The sequence below is a fragment of the Polypterus senegalus genome, chromosome 1 (genome assembly GCF_016835505.1).
Source record: "Polypterus senegalus isolate Bchr_013 chromosome 1, ASM1683550v1, whole genome shotgun sequence".
Taxonomy (NCBI): domain Eukaryota; kingdom Metazoa; phylum Chordata; class Cladistia; order Polypteriformes; family Polypteridae; genus Polypterus; species Polypterus senegalus.
The window spans coordinates 325,573,008-325,597,640 of NC_053154.1; the positions used below are offsets into that span (position 1 = coordinate 325,573,008).

Here is a 24,633-nt window from a genome sequence, read left to right on the forward strand (position 1 = left end):
ATTTGCCTTATTCAGTCTAGGCTTAATAGTATTTAAAATAAAAATAAAAAAAAAAAAAAACACACCACACCAACCATGTGACGGTACAGGTCGGCTCCACACTACCACTGCCCTCCGTGAGCCTTTTGAACCTGCCACCACCAAGTACGGTTCAAAATGTGCATTAAATAAATCCATAAAATAAAGTGTTCTGTGGAGGTTAAAATTCTATAAATAGAAAAGCCACTGGAAACAAGGTATAAAAATAAAAAAAACACAGGCAGGTCCTCTCTATCAAAACAGTACCTTGTGCGTCCTTTAAGACTGACGACTCCTCCACTTATCCGTCACAGTACCATGCATTAAAGGAGATGCTCTTCTGACAGGCACAGCCAACACTATCACAGGTCCGGGTGCCTGCCATTCCATGGCTACAACAAGGCTCTGGTCCCCTGTGGCCATGGCACTCACAATAGGGCTCCCAGTCTGAGCCTTGCAGACCCCCGCTGCCTTCCTGGATTTACATGGCGAGTCACCCCTTTCTGCACTACATCACTATGGCTCTCTAAACCACTCAGCTGGAGCAATCACCTTTTCGGACCCTGGGCGCCAGCTGCTAACCCCTTTCAATGGGCTCTCTTTCCCAGCTGCCTGCCTTCTCCCGCTCTTGAGCCCACTCAAACGCACTGGCTCTGTCCCCCTCCTGCCACCTTCTCTCTCTGTCCAACTCTCTGTTCTGTGCAGGCTCCTCATATATTACTACTTCAAATCTGTCACAAATGAACGTTCCACGGCCACCGAGAAATCGATGAGGTACCTGTCTGACAGGCACTCGCCTATGCAATCAGCAAAGCACCCCCGGCCATTCTCGGAGCAAAGCAAGTTTGTGCTTCCACACATTCCCGATTACAGCCTGCACTTTGCGGGGCACGATTTATTTATTTTAAAACTGGCCCCCAATTCGTAAGTTGTGGACCTGCCCTTCCACATACCAACAAACCCACAATCAACTTCAAGTATGCTTAAAATGCATATCAAGGAAACTGGTGGAAACATGAATAGTAAAAATGATAATAGTTGGGACCCTATAACTTGACAAATTAATGCTAGACTAATTTCAAATAAGATTCCACCATAGACATTGCCTTTGAATATTTTGCCCTCAGTTACATCGGCAACATTTATTTCTAGAACACATTTTCACACAAGCAATTTTGCCCAAAATGCTTCACAAGATGTCAAAATTAGTAGTTACGTGCAAAGAAAGGAAAACAAATTCAAATTACATAATAATTAGTAAATAGTTCACAAAAATAGTGGCATACTTAAATGATATAGATATCTAATTAAGGGAAATAGAGCCTTTAATTTTTTACTTTTTTTTTTTTTTTAAATAGTTAATACGCATGTGGTTTAATCACATGAACAGCAGCTCTTCATGGCAAAGAGCCTATGACATGTTAGATCAATGTAGCTAAGAAACTATACATCAAGTAGACCTGTCCCATCAGTAAGTAACAGAGGTCTCTGTAAGCCTGGGACAGACAACTGCTGTCCCTTATGGAAAAGAAGGTGGCCGAGCAGGATGAGCTGATCTCTTGCAAAGCTACATTTGAGCAGAACACAATAAACTTCTTCAGACAGAGCACTACCTGTTCCTATACACTTACAAAGCTATTTTAGAGTGTCATTAATATCCTGTGTACAGAAAACATGGAATCTTACTTGCAGTTGCTAAACAACATGCAACATGTTGCCACTCTCTGGCACCAACATATTTGAGCTTAATATTATCTCACAGCTTACAGTACATGGTTTCCGTCTAAGGCATATACTGCAGTTCTTTTTATGGAAAGTTTTGAACTGTACATCCCAACTACTTTGTGCTAACATGTCTCAGGTGTATAGTGTATACAGATTCACTATGACTAACTCATCAAATTATAATATTAAATCTGTGAAGTTCTAAAAATACAGATGCTTACCTCCAGGAAAACCTGGATATCCACCAGGTGCTGGACCTTGTGGGAAGCCACCAGGTGCTGGACCTTGTGGGAAGCCTCCAGGTGCTGGACCTTGTGGGAAGCCTCCAGGAGCAGGATAGCCACCTGGGCCCTGCTGTGGTGGGAATCCTCCAGCTCCAGGAAACCCGCCTGCCTGTCCAGGGGGATATGTTGAACCACCCATTTGTGGGTAGCCCCCAGGTGCCCCAGGAAATGCAAACTGTCCAGCGGCAGGAGGATACATCGAGTCTCCACTACCCTGAGGCTTAAGGAAAGAAATGGCTAACGTTAGTATTTAAACACTTTAGAAGGAAAACAAAAAATAAAAAAATATCTTTAACAACTCACTCCAAATATGCAAAACAGTAAACATTACTTTCACATTGGAAACATGCTGATCTTGACTTCTGTATCATGCTAATGGCTGACACTATTATTTCTCTATCCAAAATTTGCTGAACAAGTCACACATCGTGATTTTTAAGTACATTTACCCCCAATACCTTCTGTAATACACTGTAATCCTAAATTTAGCTTTTCATAAAAATATTACCTAAAACTAAGACTGAAGTAATAAATAAATTTTTTTGGCTCAGCAGATTAATGTGATAGGTGATCAGCATCAATTGGGTTTTCATGACAATGTCACGAGTTTTAAAAACCTAGTACTGAATCAATAAAGAACATATTCAAATTGAAGAAATCGATCATTTTTTTTTAATCAGTTACTGCCCTTGTGAACAAATGACTGCCGTTTGATAGTATTGTTCAAAATTATTTTTATACCTGTAGTTACATTGGAGTTTAGTTTTGTATACTGATCACAAAACATCTACAATGCCTCACCAAACATTAAATGTAGAAAACAATGCAACTTCCTTATCTGGAATGGTTTATTAATATCTTCAGCCTGGATATTGTTAGGGGTCACTAAATGAAACAATGGTTCATACTGCTTTCATAGTATTTTGTTTCTCTTTTTTCCAATTTGTCAAGCTATAACTCCATAAATAAGGAAAAACATGTGTATCTGAAATTTGGAGGAACAATAAATAGAAACAGGTGATGGGCAGGCTGTTGTATTAGCAACTTTAATCTTCTTGTATGTCTCTTGTAATTTCAAACTCCATTTTTCTATTTAGAGGAAGGACAACGGTTTACATTCAAGAATTTTTCTTACGCCTAAATATCTAGACTCTAACAAGAAAATGTGCCTGCCAGCCAAAATCAGAGAGAAACATATTTGCATGTTCAGCTTGTGTCAAATGTACTGCCAGAAGCACAAGGCTCCCACCAGAACATGGTCGAGCCTATACTCCCATATCACAATAAATTACATTTACAAATGTTGAAATTGTGTCACTAAACACAGGTCTGTGCAAGCTCACTCAAACTTGGTGATAACCTTCACCTTTTGTTGTTTAGCAGTGGTAGACAAGAACATATGATACCTTACCAGGAGAGGAAAACTAATTAAAGCATGTGAAAAAACAAAAAAAAAATCCAGCTGGAATACAACACCAATACATGACAACGCAAGAAACAAGCAGAGTGAAGTTGATCACCCAGCCTACAGCCTCAATGTCAACCAGCTGAACTCCCTTGGTAAAAGCAGTTCTTTTCGAAGTTACTGAGAACACAAATCGAAACTGATGAAACGCAGCACTAAACGAAGACCGATCTGTTCACTGCCTGTAGAGGTCACGTTTATATGTTGTTTGGCCTGCAAATAATATAAGCCTTAAATAATCTCGCCCCATCGTATATATCGGAATGTCTGACACCTTATATTCCAAATCGTAACCTCAGATCCTCAAATGAGTGTCTCCTTATATTTCCAAGAACAAAACTTAAGTGGTGAGGCGGCCTTCTGCTGCTATGCACCTAAAATCTGGAATAGCCTGCCAATAGGAATTTGCCAGGCTGATACAGTAGAGCAATTTAAAACACTGCTGAAAATACATTACTTTAACATGGCCTTTCTATAACTTCAATTTAACTTAATTTAACTTAATCCTGATACTCTATATGTTCAATTTCCTCATAACTATTCATGGTGGCTCTAAAATCCGTACTGACCCCTACTCTCTCTTCTGTTTCTTTTTCCGTTTTTTTTGTGGTGGTGGCCTACGCCACCACCACCTACTCAAAGCTTCATGATGCTCCAACAATGATGGATGGATTGATTAAAAGGCAGAAGTCTACGTGACCATCTTCATCAAGCCCTTCCGTGAGAACCCTAAATCCAAAGAGGACTGTTTCATTTATGTTAGGTAGAATGCCCAGAGGGGACTTGGTGGTCTCATGGTCTGGAATCCCTACAGATTTCATTTTTTCTCCAGCCGTCTGGAGTTTTTTTGTTTTTTCTGCCCCCCCTGGCCATTGGACCTTACTCTTATTCGATGTTATTTAATGTTGATTTATTTTGTTTTCTTATTGTGTCTTTTATTTTTCTATGCTTTATTATGTAAAGCACTTTGAGCTACTGTTTGTATGAAAATGTGCTATATAAATAAATGTTGTTGTTGTTGTTGCAGTTATGTACACCTTAGGTTTACCTGCCAATAGTACAGATAGCTAAACATACCAAAAATTTCAAGTTAACTTACGGTTGATTGGGGGGAAAAACAAAACGCTTTGGAGAGGTACTTTAGTAACCTAACTGTTATTAGGCAAACCAAAAACTGGAATGACTCTGTATGTTTAGAGAATTTGGCTTCATCTTCTGAAGGCCCAAATGTAGTCAGCGTATGGCCAAAATCAGCAGAACCAATTCAGACCAGGATGGATAACAGCAAGATGTGGTATAAGAAATCAATATTTAGTTTCTCAGCACGCAAGTCACCAATTCAAACATAGTATGCACACTCAGCAGGACATTAGAATTCTAAACCATATCAAACCAACAGTTTAAGTAAAATGGATCTCTGCAGGAAAGGTATTTGACATTGTGGTAAAATTGGACTTCTTGGTAGATTATAAAATATCCACCTTACAGCGACATGTCAGCATTAATGATATAGCATTGCAGCAGTCAGATGTATTAAATAGGAACGTTTTATCTTGGTGCACCAAAGCTAAAAGAAAATGCTGGAACTTAATTGTCTTGTTCCCTTACGAAGATTATATGGAAAGGATGTGGTCTGTAGAAATTTGTGTTTCTTTGACTGCTGGTTAGAGCCCTGGTGTGCAAATAAAAGCATAGCATTTAAAAAATAATGGGATGATTTTTGGGAAGGGACCGGATATTTCAAGAGAAATATTCTTCCACCCAAACTGGTCAGTGCTCCACCGAGCGTTCACGTGGGCAGTTATGTTGTGTGGAAACTTTATTGTTCAAGTTTCATAGCGATAACATTTTCTTTGAGATGAACAAAAAAAAGTGAGAAATGGTGTCAGCTTGCACTGAATGAAAATTTAACAATGCTGGAAAGAGAGAATTCCAGAACTAAGAAAAATGACATGGCAAAAGCATTTGGGAATCGCATCTTCATCTAATGTCTCGTTTTCATTCTGTTTTCATACTCTTATTTCTATTTTTAAAAAAAAGTTTCTTACAAATAAAATATTTTTTGCAATTTAGGAAGCGCTGTATTCTTACACGGTTATTGTCAAGCTTGCGTTACAGAGTTGCATGACAGACAGGAAAATGAGTCCAGGTTTCCAAGGAAAATACAGGTACTTTATATTAATGTATAGAGAAGGCATGTACAGTCTCAAGACTTCATTCAGAACAGGAGCTGCTGGGAGCCCCGGGACGGGCAATCGTCCTGCTTTATCTCCCATCTTCTAATTAGAATACCAGAGGCTCTGGAGAAAACAGATCAGGAGAATGTGAGGAAGAGCAGATCTAAGCCTGCTGTTAAATGTTAAACACTGTGTGACAAGCATGATGTGCAGTACCCCTGATCCTGCAGAGGAAGCACCGCTTCCATCAGAAATGGCGAATTACCAGCAGCCCCAGTCACAATGCTATATGTATTTTCCCCATATTTGTTATAACAAAAAAAAAGTCATTATAGTGTAAATTATGGTCCCATGAGTTTCGTTGTAACAGGCTTCCACCTGTATTAATTTTGTATTACAGGTTTAATTCATATGTAATTTGTGTATAAACAAGCCTTGGTAGATGCTTCTGATATTTGTACATTCTGTTGTATTTTACTTGAAATTATCCTTCCATTCAAATACAAAACACATTTATTGTAATAATGAATATTTTAATAATAATTGGAATCTTTTTTTTTTTTCTCTTTTTTTATTTTTGGCTCTCTCGTCCTGCACAGTACAATATTCACAAATCATCCTTTACCAGACTCTTCTGGCCAAACAGTACCTGTGCATTCCTGCTTCCAACTTCACATCAGTGTGCATTTAGTAAATGTAGTGACATCCTGGCACAAAGCATCTCAAAGGCAGAGACACTAGGATTTATATGCAAACATTTAAGAAAATAAAACCCAGTGGTTTCATTGTTTACACTTAATTTTTTATTCCTGTTTCCACCGATTAAAACAAAGACGTTGCCTTAAAGTCTAATAAATGTCTTGTAACATGTTCAATCAACTGTTGGTAGTTACAGCAATTGCCAAGAGACTGTCAAAATTTAGATTTGTATTTACTTATTTATACTGACTAATGTTCAATTATGATTTTATTTGCTGCTGTATACTGCACTGTAACAAATAGGTCTTTTGGTTTGTTCTGCATTCAAATACTATTTAAATATAAACCGGAGCATGAGGAAAGTAATATAATAATCTAAACTTATTAAATAAATTGTGATAACATTTTTGGCCATATTGCACAGCCCTATAACATTTCCATGTGTTCTCATTACGAGATTGAGCTAAATTGCACCAAACCAGCAAGAATTCAGCCACAAACAAAAAATAATTTAACTTGAACATATTAAAAATTACAAGTCGACTATCAGTAACCTGGCACTGGTAATCCTATTCCACCGCTAATTTCCATGAACGTAATTTCAAATTTCCTAGGTTGGACCACCAACCTGCCTCTACTGTTTTGGTGCCATTGGTCACAGAATCAGTGGTCTCCACAAACTTGCAAACCCTGGAAAGCCATTCCTTACTGGTTTTTCTGCATTTATTATTATAATCTGCTGTGAAAAGGAAGTTCTTCTTGTGGTGAAATGCTTAAGCACCGTACATTGTTCATAAAAGATAACGGTTAACTTTAAAATAAACAAACAAACAAAAAAACTACTCGACAATGGAGTGTCTATGAGAAGCCTTTGTGAATTATGCAACATTGTGTGATGGTGCAGGTCTTGTTCCATGCTCCCTCTTCCAACTCTGGGAGTCTCTTGAACCCAACACTGTCGGGAATGTAACCCAATGAGCTGTGCAAATGGGGACAAATCACTCTGAGCAAGGGGATAGTGAAAAGAAGTGTACAGTGCTTTTATTAAAACAATAAAAAAATCTAAATTGTGTTCAAATAAAATAGTGCAGTGCTCAAAGTTAAACAATCAATCCATAAAACAAGGTGATAAAAGTGGATATAATAATCCCATAAATACATCCATAAAAACAAGGTTAAAATAAATAAGCTGGAAACAGTCTAGTTGGCGGCTCCCATGTTTATCCCAATGGGCTTTGAAAAAGGGCAGTCTTTCCCTATCCACAGGTGCAGCTAACCTCCAACTGGTCCAGTTGCCTTCCATCCCCTGGCTACGTACAGCTCATCCCACCAGGCTGAGACTTGGGTCCCCAGTGACCAGGGCGCTCACACTGGTGCTCTCCCTCCCAAGCCTATCAGCTTTACGTGGCAAGTTGCCTGTAGCCACCAACACCTCATAACTACTCAGCTGGAGCAACCGCTTCCTACTGCCCCCGCCGACCATCAGCCAAACACTCTTCCCAAGGGGCTCTACTCCCAGCTGCCGCTATCCAGCGAGCCTGCTCTCACTCGCTCGCACACCAGAACTTAATGCCTTCTTCGCTCTTTAACCTCCATCTGCTTGTCGTTTTCTCATTACTTTATTTGTCCCTTTCCACACTCACGCATCTCCTTTTATAATGGGGACATGGCACAGGTGTGGTGATTAGCAGCTCCCGGCATCAATTATGGACACGGGTGATCCCGCACCTGTGCACTTCAGTACGGAAACTCCCATGAATGCATCGCTCCCGGGAACTGCTCTCGCCATGCCCCCAACCTTATAGCCGTCAGTGGCATATTACTTAAAAACTGGCCATCCATTTACAGCTGCAGACTACTTATACCAGACATTGCCTCTCCAACAATGTATGACATGGAGAAACAGAAAAACATCCCCAGTTATTTTGTTAACAGTGGACCAAAGAAATAGATGGGCATAACAAAAACAATGAAAGATGGAAAAAGATCAGAATTGGATAAAGTGCTGATAATGTGGTTTTAGCTTTGTGTCTGAGGATAGGTGAAGGAACAAGCAAAAATACTTCATGAAGAACTAGGACAAGTGTGAGTATAGGCTGAAGGCTGGATTCAGTGTTTCAAGCAGCATCATGGCTTACAGTGTAGCAGTGCTACTATGAATTAAAACTGCATCTCCCAGCAGTCCCTGCAGGTGCTGTTGGGGTCAAAGGGGTTCAAAGTAGTTTAAAAGGAGGGCAGGTTGCCAAAGGAAAGAGAAGTGTTTTTGTTGTTGTATTTTATGTTCATTTACCTGTCGGACCACCTCCTGTTAATTCAGCCATATTTAATCACTGTGTCCTGGATTGTATTTGTTTTTGGGGTCTGGATCGTCTGTCTACCTGTGTGCTGGGGACTGTTTGTGGATTCACGGCTTTCCCGCAAGTATAGTAGCGCTCCTGAACCATCCATCCATCTATCTTCACCCTTACAGTGTCTACCGGTAGGACTGTATTTTCATTCCCTTACAACACACAGATCTCTGGACTTATTCTCGTCATCTCTCATTACATCCGGTTTGGTATTCCATGGACTTTGCTGTGTGGTGTCTGTGTTTATATGTTTAATGTAATATCGTCATAGGGGTACAGGGGTGGTATTGTTTTCATTTATATTATTTAATTTCATTATATTCTTTAATTTCTGTTAGTTCCCAGTGTGCCGTATTCTGTTTGTGAGTGATTGCGGGTCGAGCCAAGGCTGGGAACATCCATGAGATCTACTATAAAAATAAATCAATCACCGTCGCCTTGACAGTGTGAATCTTAGCGGAACTTGACCGCTACACAGCTGTGTAGATTGTGTGGCGAAAAATATTCAGACAACAAGGAAGCAGCTGCTGCATTTGTTGATGAGTTAGCAAAGTTACTTTCTGTTGAAAAATTAGGTCCTGAGGCATATCTACAATGCCAATGAGTCTGTCTTGTATTGGCAAAGCACTCCAATATTTAGAATTTTTACAGTTTTTGGGTAAACTGTGTAAATCTAACCATCAATGATCTGGCAAACTCACAGGTCCCAACAATACCAAATTAGTGATGGTTAACTTTTTTCATTTCTCACTTGCGCACACTGGCATATATTTGTCATGCAAGCAGCTAGAGAAAAGAGACAAGTCCAAATGACAAAAACATTTCTAAAACCATAAAAGTTTAAAAAGACAAGAAAAACACCTCATCATCTCATTCCTTTAGGTACTGTGGCCTGCTGGCTAAGCTGATGGCTTGTAAAGCACAAGACTGGGAGTTCAATTACTGGGATACTACTGTGAATCCCCAAATGAGTCGCTAAACTTAACAGTCTCTCACACAGTAAATACAGCTATACAATTATGATTTTTTTAATATATTTGATATTTAATAACAAAAACGCTTTCAATTTGAAAAAAATAAAGCTAAATACATTGCTTTCCTAAAGCTACCTTTAAAAATAGTACAGTACAAGTGCTGTTCATTGCACTTGAAACTAAACTCAACAAGATCAGGTCTTCTACTTGCTGTGGACAGATGATGCTAAATGGCATTAATCCACAGAAAGCCACAACAGGCTTAGTGACTCATATGCAAAGAAGCTTTTTGGCTTGCACAACCACATGCCATTAGAACTGCAAGCTGAAACTGAGTCACATAATCATTAGCACACACAAAATTCCTATTGCTAAATTTTACTGTCTAAGCAAACAGTTTTAGATTTCAATGTCAATGATTATTAAGAATATCTACCTTTGCCCTGAAACACTGCACAAGCACACTCAAACCAATGAAAGCAACCAAAATAAAAACCTTGACAAATCTTTGTAATTACTGAACATAGGAACTCTTTAGACTTTTTCTATATTTGCCTAGAATATAAACATTGAAAGTGTAACACACTAAATGCAGTTTGAAATATTCTGAGCTCCATGGAATCTGCGGTGTAAATAAGTGAATTATATTTACTTTTGCTACTTTACTGTAGATTATGTAGGGAATTATATTTTTGAAAGTATTTTGAAATGCAAGTACTTCCTCTTTAAAAATTACATTAATTGACACCCTGCCCAGGATTGGTTCCTGCCTTGCACCCTGGGTTGGCTGGGATTGGCTCCGGCAGACCCCCGTGACCCTGTTTTCGGATTTAACGGGTTGGAAAATGGATGGATTATTTAGCAAAGATTCAACTTTTGTCACTTTCACAGTAGATCGCAACAAGTACAATTGACTGGCTATGTTCAAAACACAAAGTCCACATTGTTACCTAATTTTCAGGGATGATTCCGATTACCTGCTTACCATGCATTTGTTAGGAGTGTACAATAACATATATTTTCAAATTTTATTGCCATATATAGTACAGTTTTTATTAGTAAGTGCCTGTAGGCGTGTATATATGTTAATGCCTTTGAAAAACAAAATACATTTTATTCTTGTGTTATGCTTTCCAAAGAACAATAATATTTCTAATTTAGTTTTTTTTTTTCCTCCTAAAAGTCATTAAATTGCACTTTTACATTATTAGTTTCCACTTCATACAGTTTTACTTAAAGGCCAATCCACATGGAATCAACAGCAACAATGTCACTGAACCCAATACTTAGTGTGCAAAATTTTAGGCTTGTATGTTCATTAGTTTCTGGGATGTGGGGGCTTTAAAAAGGGCATGTTGACACTAATTTTAATGTTACTAAAAATTTCAATTTGCAAGGATTGTTATTTAGTATTAGATGTCTAACTTTCAAAAACAGTTCGTCAATAGTTACAAATTTGCCCATTGGCTTGCTGAAATATCATTAAAAAATGTATTTCATGTTGTGGAGAAACTTTGGCTCTCTTTATCTCTACACTAAACCAATCAGATATTTTAAATTTTGATAGGCATTACTCATGTTAAAGTTCTTCTTTAGTAACCAGGGGCCTCATGTATGAACGGTGCGTACGCACAGACATTTGCGTAAGAACTTTTCCACGTTCAAATCGCGATGTATAAAACCTACACTTGGCGTAAAGCCACGCACTTTTCCACGGTACCTCATACCCTGGCGTACACAAATTCTCTGCTTGGTTTTGCAGAATGGCAGCACCCAGCGTCAAAGCAGTGCTACTGTTCCTGTGTGGTTTATCTTTATTTCTTAGATGCACATTCCTGCCGAGGCTTTATAAATACACCGAAACTAACTGCATATTGTATATTAGTGTAATGCATCTGATTGTAATTAGCCTGTAACAATATAATAGCCCAGGGAATAGCCATAGTATTCCAAATACCATAACTGCTTTAGCGTTGTTACTCTCACTGCACCTTTATCTTCTTCTTCCAGCTGCTCTCGTTAGGGGTTGCCACAGCGGATCATCTTTTTCCATATTACTCTCACTGCACCACTCGGAGTATTTATATCACTGCATCTGAGTGGGGACTCAAAGCAGCAGCTGATCGGAAAGAGAATTATCGGTATACAGCTTCAAGGACACGCTGCCTCAGCCACGGCAAAACACTTCAGAGCTTTTCCTGTACGGACCTCGCGGTTCAGAAACAGTTTCATCCCAAGAACTTTAAACGCACTCAATCAATTGCTCCTTGTAGAACTGTTTGTACTTATAAGTACAATCACCTCACTGTGAACTTGCACTACAGTAATATTGCACAACCTGCGCCACTTTATAAAGCGCGTATTTACATATGATGACGATATCATTTTTAAGATGAAATGCAGCAAAATATGTTGATTATATTATACAGGTAAAACTTTAACTTCATTTAACTAATCTGTATTGTTAATAATTAAACATGTGAAGACACGGTTCTGCAGCGCTAGCTAGTTCACAGATTGATCCTACCTTGTGCTGTATTCTTACTGGGGCCGACGCGACACTGGAAGTATAGATGGATAGAATAATTAAACATGTACTACAAAGATATTTCAATGTTCCTTAAAAGTTTTCAAGAATCGTCGTTGTAAGCTTACAGATGGTTTAACGTCTATTACAGAGCAGATTGTGTGGCGATTGGGTATTTGGAGAAAAAAGTAAGCACAGGAATTGGAGGTTAGTACATTTGAAAGAGGCAGTACTGCTACAATAAAGTATTTCATCGAAGGTCGCGCACAATCACGCACCGTGTTCCCCTCTTTAATAACATGCTTTAACTCCTATCAGCATGAAAAAGATATCACGTATACATCTCAGTATTTTAATTATTCAGAGAGCTGTAATATCACGAATTTATTGGATTATGTGTCCCGTTGGTGAAAGAGAAAGCACGTAGTGATTCACACACATAGAGCAAAAGGTCAAATACAAAACAAAGCATTTAATGTGCTACTTTAATTACGATGTGATTTGAGAAACTGGTTAATTAACGGGTTGGAAAATGGATGAATGGATGGTTAATTACACGATTTTAAGATGAAGTTTATGATGCTCTACATTAATGACAAAATAAACTACGTAATTAAAGTGGAAATTTCGAGACTGAAGTTGACATGTTGTGCTTTTTTCCTACTGTGTGCCTTTTTTTTCTCTCTGTACCCTAATAAGCTTTCATATGAAACTCAGACGGTGGGCTGCGACTCGCCTTTTCACAGTGACTTTGATATGTGACAACTTCTTTTTTATTTTGGGCACGGTGCGAATTTGTGAACTTGAGCTTTCAAGTATCTCCAACCCGCTATGTCAGTCAATTGGCTTCCTTTTGTTGTTCATACCACTGTTTAAGTCAACAAATGGTACGTTTTTCTTTGCCTCCACTTGGTATTTGCTGAAATTCTTATATTTTCCCCCGTGCTTTTCCCATTTTCTTTTCACAGAACGCTGAGCTTAAAGACTATTTATACTGATTTGCATATTCAAAGAGGCGTAACTCTGGGAGGAATTGGGACGGGACAGAAGGCACGTGTACGTGCGTTAGTTTTCACTCCGACTGGGAATTATGGAGTGGAAGAACTTGGAAATTGGAGTACGCACAGATTCCTGCATCTGGATTTTTCTGTGCTTACGTCATGTTATTGTGCGAATTCTACGCGCGATGTTATACATGAGTCTACATCTCAAATGCATATTGGCCATGAATGACAAAGTCTTGCAAAAACAGTATGTATGAAGCACACTGGAGATGCCAAGTTGGAAACATTTTCTGAAATCTTTTTATTTGACACAGATGGACTCTTAATTTTTTGACTAAATAATACTCCTACTTGAGGAGAAATTTGTACCACTCTTTCCACCTTTGCACAGAGATATGAATGAATTACGGTCTGCAACTCTCACAACACCTGGTCAAACATTTTAATTCTGTAAGGAACTGAACTTTGACTGGCACACTTAACGTAAAAAGAAAAACATTATGTTTAAATTACTTCATAAGGTCAATAGAAATGTCTAATTAGTAAAACGTACTTGAATAAAAAGCAGATGCCATCATTAAGCTAGAACAAGCATTACTAAATTAGGATAATCTTCCAGTGCATTCTATTGCATTTTTAACGGAATGGATCTTTGAAAATCAGATTTTACCCTCATCATTTGTATTTAATTTTTATTTTACCAATATGCAAATATTTCACATACAAAATAAACTCGGTAAAGGAGCCAGGTGCTTCAGGCAAAACATTAAAATAGTACAAATATTAAAGAACTTACAGGATATCCAGGATAGGAAGGAGGAAAGCCAGATGGTGGATAGCCTGGGTATGACATTCTGAAAATAGACAAAAAAAGAAATGTATTTCATAACAGTCTACAGTGACGATCATCACAGAACTATAAGCAGTGTACGTGCTTAGAATTAAAAAGGCACCCTTCCAATAATGGCTTCTAAAATAAATAAAGTCTGCTTTCATAATGATACTGGCGACAAAGTCTGCAGAAAAGAATTATATGAAAAATCAGTGTAAATGCGCAGTCCCTGTATTAAACATGCTATATATCACCCTAATTAATTATTCTAAGATGTTGAAATTAGCTTCCTATATACTGTAACTATTAAGAGATATAAATGATCTGTCAATTAGTCAAGAGTGGGTCATTAGTTACTGCACTGAACGAACCAAAAAAAAAAATTTATGTATCTCTACCCCCACCACTTTACTAATGACACGGCATCAAAAGTTATTACACCACTCTCAATGGGTAATAGAACTCAAATGTGTGGAGTGGAATGCAAATCAATGGGGTATTATTAAAATTACAATTAACTCTATCAAGAGAACTAAATGTGTGTTAACTTGCTTATTTACTGCAAAAGACAGGAACAGCAGAGAGAACAGTCAAACTGCAGCCAGTCTGGGTAAACCCCAAATGTGTCAACACCATACAAAGTAGCAGGAATTCAGTACACAGCAAGCACGCTTGTAATAAAGAAATAAAAGAACTACAAGAGAATACAATCTGTGGATTTTCTGATAATATTTAATGAACATAAAGTATTTACAGTATGTAGGTATTTGTTGACTTCAAAAGTACACTTGCATGCTTCATCAGCCTATATGTACTTCCAAATTATGAGAACAAAGGTGGAGTTCTACCATGAGTTATGACTACATCCCATTTATAGGCGACCTTCTTGCATGGATGAGGCTGCAACAAAACATGGCACAATAACAGCCATTAGCTAGAAGTGCCCTATCTATGTGAAACTTATACATCTTTGCAAAAAGTCAGAGCAAAGCTGGAGAAAGTGCCTGAGAGGATACCAGTGAACTTGTGCACACTCACACACTTGGGTCAATCTGGAACATATAAATAACATGGATGTTACAAGAATGGATACTCTTGTACCAAGCCGATTCCAAAATGGCAAAAACATAATGGTACTACTTTTTTTTTTTTTTTGGTTACAGCATTAGTAGTACCAAGTGAATTCGGGCTTTCAATGATGAGTTAACTGCAAGTGGACATATTACCTCACAATTCACAATAATATGCGAGAAAAGCTGGTGTAAAAGTTACATGCGAAAATGGCTCACATTCCTACCTACAGGACCACATCTGAACTGATATATAAAAATGTTTTGTATTTAAGGCATGAGAATTATGATTACCCTTTAAAAAAATATATATATAATAATATAAAAATTGCGCGCACACACACATTTTGTCATCGCCACTTTTCTTCCATTATGGAGATGTGAACTCTAATTGTTTAAAGTGTAGATCCTATGCAATCCTGATAAAGGAACAAAAGGCTTTGCATTCGTTCTCTAACTGGACAGGTAGAGACGTCTGTTTCTGACCAGCCATATGTTTTCTAATCAGCACATACAGTTCAGGATGTGCACCCATCCTGAATCACACATATAGGAATGTAGAAGGAAACTGCCCCACCAGCAGTGTTAAAAAGAGTTGTAGCAAATAAATATCGAGACAAGTTTCAAACAAAGTGGTTGCTTGACTTGTGTACGGAAGAAATGAAAGAAGTTGAACCATTTGTTAATACCAAAACAAAATTCAGTTAGTGATACAAGTCAAAGTCTCTTTAGTAATATAACACACACTGCTTTAACAGAAATACAACACAGTTACAGATATGCAGACAAAATTGCATACTGAATATAAATCTACAAATGCTTAATTTGTGCAAGTTGTTTGATATTTGAAGGCAAGCTTGTATTTATGAGAATAACTCATAACATGATGAACACAATGAAAACACATGCAGTATAACACACGTGTACGTATCAGAATATAATGCAGTCTCTCAGTTACAATTGACTACAAGTACAGTAAAAGCAGTTCATTTAAAATTGGAATAAATGTGACTAAAGAGTGATATTTTAACAGATAAGTTTTTTTTTTTTAAACCAGCTAAGGATGCAAATATAAACCTTACAATATCAAAGGTTACAAACCTATCGGAGTGATTACCTGACAAGGCAGATTTTAAAAGCATGTTGTAATAAAAACTGTTTTAAAGGGTTTGTTTAAAGGGAAAAAACAGTAATCTTGGAATTCAGTAATTCAACAGCACAGATAATAATGTTTTCATTATTTTTAGTATCGATTTTAAGAAGTACTCTGCGGTTACAGCACATAAATGGGCAAAGAATAAAACTGGAATGTGCCTTAATTAAGATAAATCAGGTAGTCCATGCTAATATTCTTCAAAACCAATATGCTGAGATCACACTAAAATTATAAAACCTCCCCAATCTGCTGTAACACTGGAGAAAATCCTATGACTATCACATATTAAATTCAAGTCTTGCACTGTAATTAGATATTTATGAATGACAATATTAGTTCACTCAAATAGCTGGGCAACTACTGAAATGACATAAAATTATTTTAAAGTTATTACTATTAATATTTATATTTTTTTATTCTATTACAAAAAAAAAAAAAAAAAAAAAAAAAACAACACTGTTCACCTGAAAAATGGAGGCATTTTGAATTAAAAAGCCTGCCAAAGGGATTTCTGTTTTTGCTTTTGTATTAAAAAATGTATCGAATATCGTGAAATTTCAGTAGTATGAAATCCCTGTTAACCTACAGTAATACTCATGGTTTTGAGAATGTGGGAGAAAAATCCCATGCAGACACTAGGAAAACAAACTCCACACAGACAAATTGTTTTGGACTCCTGACATTCCAATCACTCCAATTCTAATTTGCTTCATACAGTACAGCAGGTAATTTCTGGTTTCTTTTCCTATAACTTTATCATGTGAGCCAAACACCATACCGTATAGATTTGTCTTTCAGATGTAATCGCCAATTTTACTTGTTCAGATATTTGCACTTATCTGTGATATATAACAAATGAAGTTATTAATACAAAAACAAAATGAACACAATTTGGTGTTTCCATATAAAAACAAACAAGTGGACTCATTATGGTCTACTATTGACAGACCATATCTTCGTCATATCAGTCATACAAATCTTCATTCAGCTGCATGATCTGTAGCGATAGTAGGGAACAGGTAGAGGAGACCCTGTAGAGATAGAGATATGCTCTAGAGAGGAGAGGAATGAAGGTCAGAGGGAACAAGACAGAATACATGTGCATGAATGAGAGGGAGGTCAGTGGAACGGTGAGGATGCAAGGAGTAGAGATGGTGAAGGTGGACGAGTTTAAATACTTAGAATCAACAGTACAGAGTAATGAGGATTGTGGAAAAAAGAGGTGAAAAAGAGTGCAGGCAGGGTGGAATGGGTGGAGAAGAGTGTCAGGAGTGATTTGTGACAGACGGGTATCAGCAAGAGTGAAAGGGAAGGTCTACAGGGCGGCAGTGAGACCAGCTATGTTATATGGGTTACAGATGGTGGCACCGACCAGAAAGCAGGAGACATAGCTGGAGGTGGCAGAATTAAAGATGCTAAGATTTGCACTGGGTGTGACGAGGATGGACAGGATTAGAAATGAGGACATTAGAGGGTCAGCTCAAGTTGGACGGTTGGGAGACAAAGTCAGAGAGGTGAGATTGTGTTGGTTTGGACATGTGCAGAGGAGAGATGCTGGGTTTATTGGGAGAAGGGTGGTAAGGATAGAGCTGCCAGGGAAGAGGAAAAGAGGACGGCCTAAGAGAAGGTTTATGGATGTGGTGAGAGAGGACATGCAGATGAAAGAAAGATATGGAAGAAGATGACCCATCATGCAAATAAAAAGATCAATACAAATTTGGTTGTGGTGGCTAGCGTTTTGTGCCAAAGTCAGTGTTGCTGCCTTACAGTTCAGTATCTTTGGTCTAATTCTTACCCTGGTGACTGTTTTTGTAGGATTAAAACATTCCTGTGAAGATAACGTCTTCAAGTTATATCAATTTCCTTTCACACTATAACATATGCATTAGATTAACTGGTAACTCTAAATGAGCCTGTACAATGGGAGTATGGGCGAGTGTGTAACTGTTCCCTGCAATAGACTAATGCAATAGTTACTGCCTTACCCCTAGGCAGGTCAGGATTGTTTCCATTTCCCACGACTTAGAGCTGGATTAACAGAATTCTAAAATGGATGAACAAAACACAGTGCAAGGCTACAGTACAGTACTATGCCCAGTTTTGATACTCAATTTAAAAGGAGCAAATAAAAGAACTTCGAGAACAACCAGAATAAATCTACTCGACTAGTCCAAGTTTGGTTTTACAAGCTGTGAGGCAAGGCTATAAGACCAGAGTCTGGTTAGAAACACTGAAAATTACAAAATTAAAGTATACTAGCCAAAGCCCGCCGTAGCACACGGCGGTGTAAGAATAGGAACGGAAAACGATAAGAAAGGAATTCAGTATAACAAAGGCTTAAGAAACCACCGTTGCAGTATAACGAAAATAGCAAGGAGCAAAACCAAGGCCAATGGTCGAGAGAGTACCTTCCTGTAGCAGGCTACGGAAAACATAGACATACAGTATATAGATAGACGCCGCATTCACTGTTGCTAGTGGCAAACGTGCCATTTAAACTAATACAGGCTGACATGGAAACCGGGTCTTCTGATGAAAAAATAATAACGTTTTAAACAGTATCGTTTACATACAACAGATTCTGGCGAATCGTTTACATGCAATTATTTATATCCATTTATACAATAATAATGGCAATTATTACATAATTATTCTTATTAAATAATTCCTCCCGTATAAGTGACATTTCTCAGACTGCTTTCTTCCATCTCCGAAATATTTCTAGACTTTGTCCTGTTCTTACGCAACACAGTACTAAAGTATTGGTTAATGCCCAAGTCACCTTACGTATAGATTACTGTAATGCTATTCTATCTGTCATCCCACAAAAACGTATCCATCGCTTAGAATTTATTTAAAATTCTGCTGCCAGGATAAATAACCTGCTGTTCTAAATCCACTGAACATATTACACCTTATCTCTCTCAACTTCACTGGCTCCCTATTCACTACTGAATACAATACTAAATACCGCTCTTAACATTTAAAGCTCTCCACGCCTCACTGATCTCCTCCAGACTTGCACTCCTCTCGCTCACTCTGATTCTCATCTGCAGCTGTACTTTCTGTACCACACATCAAACTCTGTGCTATGGGAGCCCGAGCGTCTCTCATAGTGCTCCTCAACTCGAGAATTCTCTTCTCTCTCATATACATCAGCTTGATTCAATAACACATTTTAAAACTACCCTCAAAACTTATCTTTTCAAACTGGCATACCAATTGTGAATTTTGCACTGTTACTGCCAGTTATCTTTGTTTGTTTGCCAATTATTGCTGTTTGATTTAGCCTTCTCTTTAGCCTCAAGAGCGAAGGTGGACGCAGAAGGAGGATTAGAGATGGCGGTCGGGGCTCTGTTGAGCACATCCTATGGTCTTAGAGTTGGTGGGCGGGGCTCTGTGAGTTGGCAGGCGTGTCTCTCTGTCTTGCTTGCGCTCACTGTCTTGTGTACCCTTAGTGAATTATATATAGATGCTGCTTGACATTTCAAAATCATTTCATCAGCAAAGACACTGCCGGTAGCTGGTATAACTGTTAGACCCCAAAGTCAAAATGACAATGAGATATCAAAAAAAGCTAGTAACAAAATGGTTTACTACTGGAGAAAGAGGTTCTCAGGGTGGTCCAAGAGAGGAAGGATACACACAAAAGGGAAAAACAACAAATACTAAGCCACTCAAGGACCTGACAATACAATACAGTCTTGCAACTGCCTACCTTTATGCTTCTTCTCAAAATTATAAAGCTGCTGAATCCTCCTCTAGCTCCTTGTCAGGAAAGCCATTGCCTTCACTCCACTCTTGAAGCTCACTTGCCAAGGCTTCAAGGAACCTTTTAAGAGATAACCCAACTACCAGAGAAACACTTCTAGATTGTCCAAAAGAGCCAGGTTTCTACTAGCAGTATGGTGTCATGGTTTAGGCTTTGGACTTCAAATCCTCAGGATGTGGGATCAAATCCCACTACTAACCGTGAGCACGTCCCTGCTGTGCTCCAATTGGAAATAAAAACAAAATAAACGTAACCAATTGTATCTTCCAATATTCTAAGTCTCTTTGGATAGAGGCACCAGCTAAATATAAATAATAATTCTTCAGTTCTCCTCAGAGGAGTTTGTTTCCTGACCAGGTGCTCCCCCTGGCAACACTAGGTGCCATGGTTTTTCTGGCCAGCACCAACCTCTTAAACAGACAGGCCTAGACAGGAACCCAACCCCATTGCTCTCCTGTAGCTCTGACTTTCAACTCCTGTCCTCCAGAATAACTTGTAGTCTCAGCCATTCTCTGTGATGGAGCAGAAAAACTGTCGAGCCACTGATTAAATGAAACTGCAGTAATTTTGTATTGGCTGAGCATAGCTTCAAGAACCATAGTGATATGGTAGGGAACAGACGAAGTGTTTGAGTCAAGCTATTACTTATTTAAGACATTACCTTACCCTTCACTTTCTTAACACCTATTTATTTCACTATCTTCTTTCTACTAACAAGTGTGTAAAGCCTGCTAGGTGTGGCACGATACCCTACCTGCCACTCAGTATTTTTACAAGCTGTTTAGAAAATAAAACAATAGAGTAGAGGTGTAGCTTTTCAGAGTAACCTGTTCTAGCATTTTAAAAGGTATGTTTCACGTGGGCCAATGGGTCATTATAATAACATGCTGCATATATGGGTGTTTTATACATGCATGTGCATAAGAATACTGAAAGATTGAGAATTTAATAAAAACATTTTACAGCCTTTACTTCATTGTTTACCAATCTCTCCAAGAGACTGTATGTTAGCTTTATAGGTTTCTCAACCTATATGGCCTTGAGAACCAGTTTTACATTCATTCCTTGACGAGCAGAGACAGCTCCAGGATGACTAGGGTGGGGTATGCTCCTCTTTTGTAAATTAGTGCTGGACTGGTACTAAAATCTTGACTTTGGTATTGATATCAACTTTCCGACCTCAGTATTAGCTTCCCCAGTGTTCTGCACAATTGAGCACCTCCATGGTGCGCTACATTAAAGCAGTAAAGGGTGAAGTACAGATTGTGTTCAAGCCTGTGGTTTTGTTTTGATAAGTCTATAAAAACAGATGTTTTTTCCATGTATACTCATTAGGGAGGTATAGGGATTGAGGAGAAAGCGGACATTTACTTCTGGTATCCAAAATTCAGAAATCTTCGTAACGCACGGTTTTAAAATTTGGGTTTTTTGGAAGTTTTTCAATATCTTTATAACATGGAACTGTGAATCAAGTGCAATCAGAAGAGCAGGTGTCCCCACGATGAAATGAGCACAGTTAGAAATGGGGGGGAAAATTTTGCATAGCGCCATTAATTGCTTCAGTGGTCATGCGGTGTGTCACAGTAAATCAGCACCTAAAATGGCTTTTTTATTGCCCTTCCAGGTGCGCTTGCAACCCTTGGACAGCCACTTCTGACCACCAAAGGCATCCACAAAAACACAAAAAAAAAAACAAACTGGGTTGTGCCACAGTGGCTGGAAAACACTTGTCTTGTCTAATATGACTTGATTACCAGAATTACTTGTCTCTAAGCCCAAAGTAAGTAATTATCCAGAACTTGAATTGTTTGCAGAAGATGGATTTTTCTTAAACTAATAACCTGATAGTGCAGTAGTGAAGTTGTAATCTTCCCTTTACTCTTCACTTTTGTGACTTTCTGTATTTGTTTCATTTGTTGAATTGACACAAGTAAAACTGAGTGCCATTATGATCAACACTGCACATCCTCACTCTGAGACACTAACACAGAGTACTTTCAGCAAAAGTGTGTCAAGAAAACCTACAATATGTCTGCATAATGGCACTGTGGCAACCAAGTCAGAAGTTTTTTCTTTTTACTCTTTTAAACACTCGTATGTGAGGCATGACAAATGTAAACACACCAGGTTTATTTAATTCAAAAATGGTTCTGTCCACCTGCTACTGCACAGAAAAACAGGAAAGCAAAGACTAACAGTCACAGAAATCTGCCTCAATCTAAGGGAGAGTTTTGCAGTGAAAATGTGCAGCCTTTGCAGTTTTCAGAGAATAGATTTTTGCATTGCTTATCTTGGACACATTTTTCACACTGGTGAAAGTCACTTGTCACGCACTTAGCTATTCTGTTCCTCTGCCCCTCCCTTTCATTCAGGAAAGAAATGTGCAAGCTGTACAAGCATTTACAGCAAAGATTTTTAAAAGAACAGGCCAAACACACAAGTACATTCTTATTCACCCGACATGTCCCAAGATAATCTGCAGCTAATGTTTGACGTTCCCAAGCTAGCCCACTCCTGGGGTAGCTTTTTTAATGTATCAAGAAGTTCTCTCTCACATTTATGTGAATTCGAACTTATCAGCGTGACAGAATGTTGAATGAACATTGGGCCACATTACAAGTTTTTTTTTTTGAAAACACACAGTCCTTGCGGGCCATACATAACATGATTTGAATATTGATGACATTAAAAAGGTCCAAGGGCCAGATCTGTTCAGTGGACATTGCAGTATAGGAAAGGAAATATAGAAATAATCGAGTGTTTTCACATTAAGAACTCGAGCAAGGTACTTTATAAAGTAAACTTAACTAACTAAACAAAGAATCTAAATGTTAACCAAACAAGACAAAAACAAGAAAGCTGATGAAGGAGTTACTGTATATATGAGACCTAATTATTACAGATTTGCAAAACTGTATGCATGGTGTGTGGAGGAACATTAACTACATATTCTTAACTGTGCCATAGTCCCTTTTTAAAATGTGTTCTGTGGTCTAGCCATCTTCTTTATACTAAAGATGGGTTTGACACGGTTAAAACAGGTAACCATAATAAAAAAAATAAAATATGCTGATTTTGGTTAGTATATCAAAAATAAAAAGGTGGTAAAATGTCATAAAAAAACTCCTCAAGAATTGAGAACACAGCTAAAACCCAAAGCTGTAAGGTGACCACCTTGTTGTAAATGATAGCATTCTGTTTTAAGTTTTAAGACTATTTCATTTATCCTATAAACCTTAGTGATACTCAGATTATACAAGTAACAAAATGCACAATACTGAATACATTTGGGCTGAGTTAACAGTTTACAGGAGATTGTTTTATTACTACTTTACATTTCACATATTTATGGTAGGTGGGGTTTGTTGAAATAATAACATCCTTGTGATGACTCATGCTGTTAATGGTGCAACTATAACTATATAGAAAGCCCAACCCTACTTTGGTTGTTAAGCAATTTGCCTGTGATGTTTTGTAGTTTTCAAAAGCTGCCCTCTCTCTTGTATTCAAAAGGCTATTTACGGATTAATGGACTTAAAAAAATAAATAAATAAATAACTGAATGGTTTATACATTATGTCGATTTCCATTTTCATCAAGAGAACATCGTCATTACTGTATAGACATTCAGTCTTTTCATTTTCCAATCCTCCTTAGTCCACTACAAATTCACAGGCGGCCACGGTCTATTTCAGAGGCGAGAACTGAAAGGTGCACAACTACAGGGCATGCCCAGGTATACAGATCCACTTCTACTGTGCCCAATATGGCAGCTAACCTAACACTCTTACCAGGAATCACCAAGACCAGGTTTAATTCCACTATATGAATCCAGCTCTTAAAGTGAAAGCGCTGTTACAAGTCTTAATAACCAATTGTGCACTTCTGCATTTTGAGTTAGTTTTTGTAGCTTTTAAATTACAGTACAGTATATTCAATATTAAAATGAGGCTGAGAGTTACTTGTATTGTCAAAGCAAAGGACACTAAAGCACTTTGGTAATCAATCAGCCCTTTCCAGGGGGCACTTTGCGTGTCTGGCTTGGATTTTCTTAGGGTTCTTTATTCTTTCTCCCACATTCCAAACTAATAGACTAACTCCCACTTTTAACCAACGAGGATAAGGGTGTATGACTGATCACTTAATCAGGGTTGTCCAGTTCCAGTCCTGGAGGGTGCAGTGACTGCAGGTTTTCCTTCCTAACACTTTAACCAGTGACCACCATCTGCTGTTAATAGACTTCATTTCTCATCATTTTAAAATTCCTCATTTAAGTTTCAGTCCTCTGAAATGTTATTATTAATACTAAATATTAGATAATATTAAATGGCGGCCAAATAAAGACAGATATGAAGTAAACCAACAGAAGAACATCTAAGTCGGTCCTCAAACACTAGCTTGTTAATTAGGAGCAGATTTTTTTTATGCTAATTAAACCCATTATTTAAATTCCATGGCTTGTTGCTGCTCTCGTTCTACCCCAGAAGGCATTTCCAAAATGGTTTTCTTTTTCTTAGAGCACCAACAAACTGTTTTGTGGATCTTTTGCAGACCCGAGCAGACCAACATCAAAGACCTTAGC

General features: G+C 38.1%; 1 protein-coding gene across 2 annotated transcripts in view; it reads right to left on the reverse strand.

Moving 5' to 3' along the window:
• LOC120516021 (annexin A7-like) overlaps nt 1-24,633 on the reverse strand; it is a 53,377-nt gene that overhangs the window by 23,007 nt on the left and 5,737 nt on the right. For both annotated transcript variants that reach the window (XM_039737443.1, XM_039737451.1), the window contains exons 2-3: nt 14,018-14,075; nt 1,965-2,247 (exon numbers count right to left, since the gene is read on the reverse strand). In XM_039737443.1, the coding sequence (XP_039593377.1) occupies nt 1,965-2,247; nt 14,018-14,074 (340 nt within the window). In that variant the 5' untranslated portion in view covers nt 14,075. The remainder of the gene's footprint in view (nt 1-1,964; nt 2,248-14,017; nt 14,076-24,633) is intronic.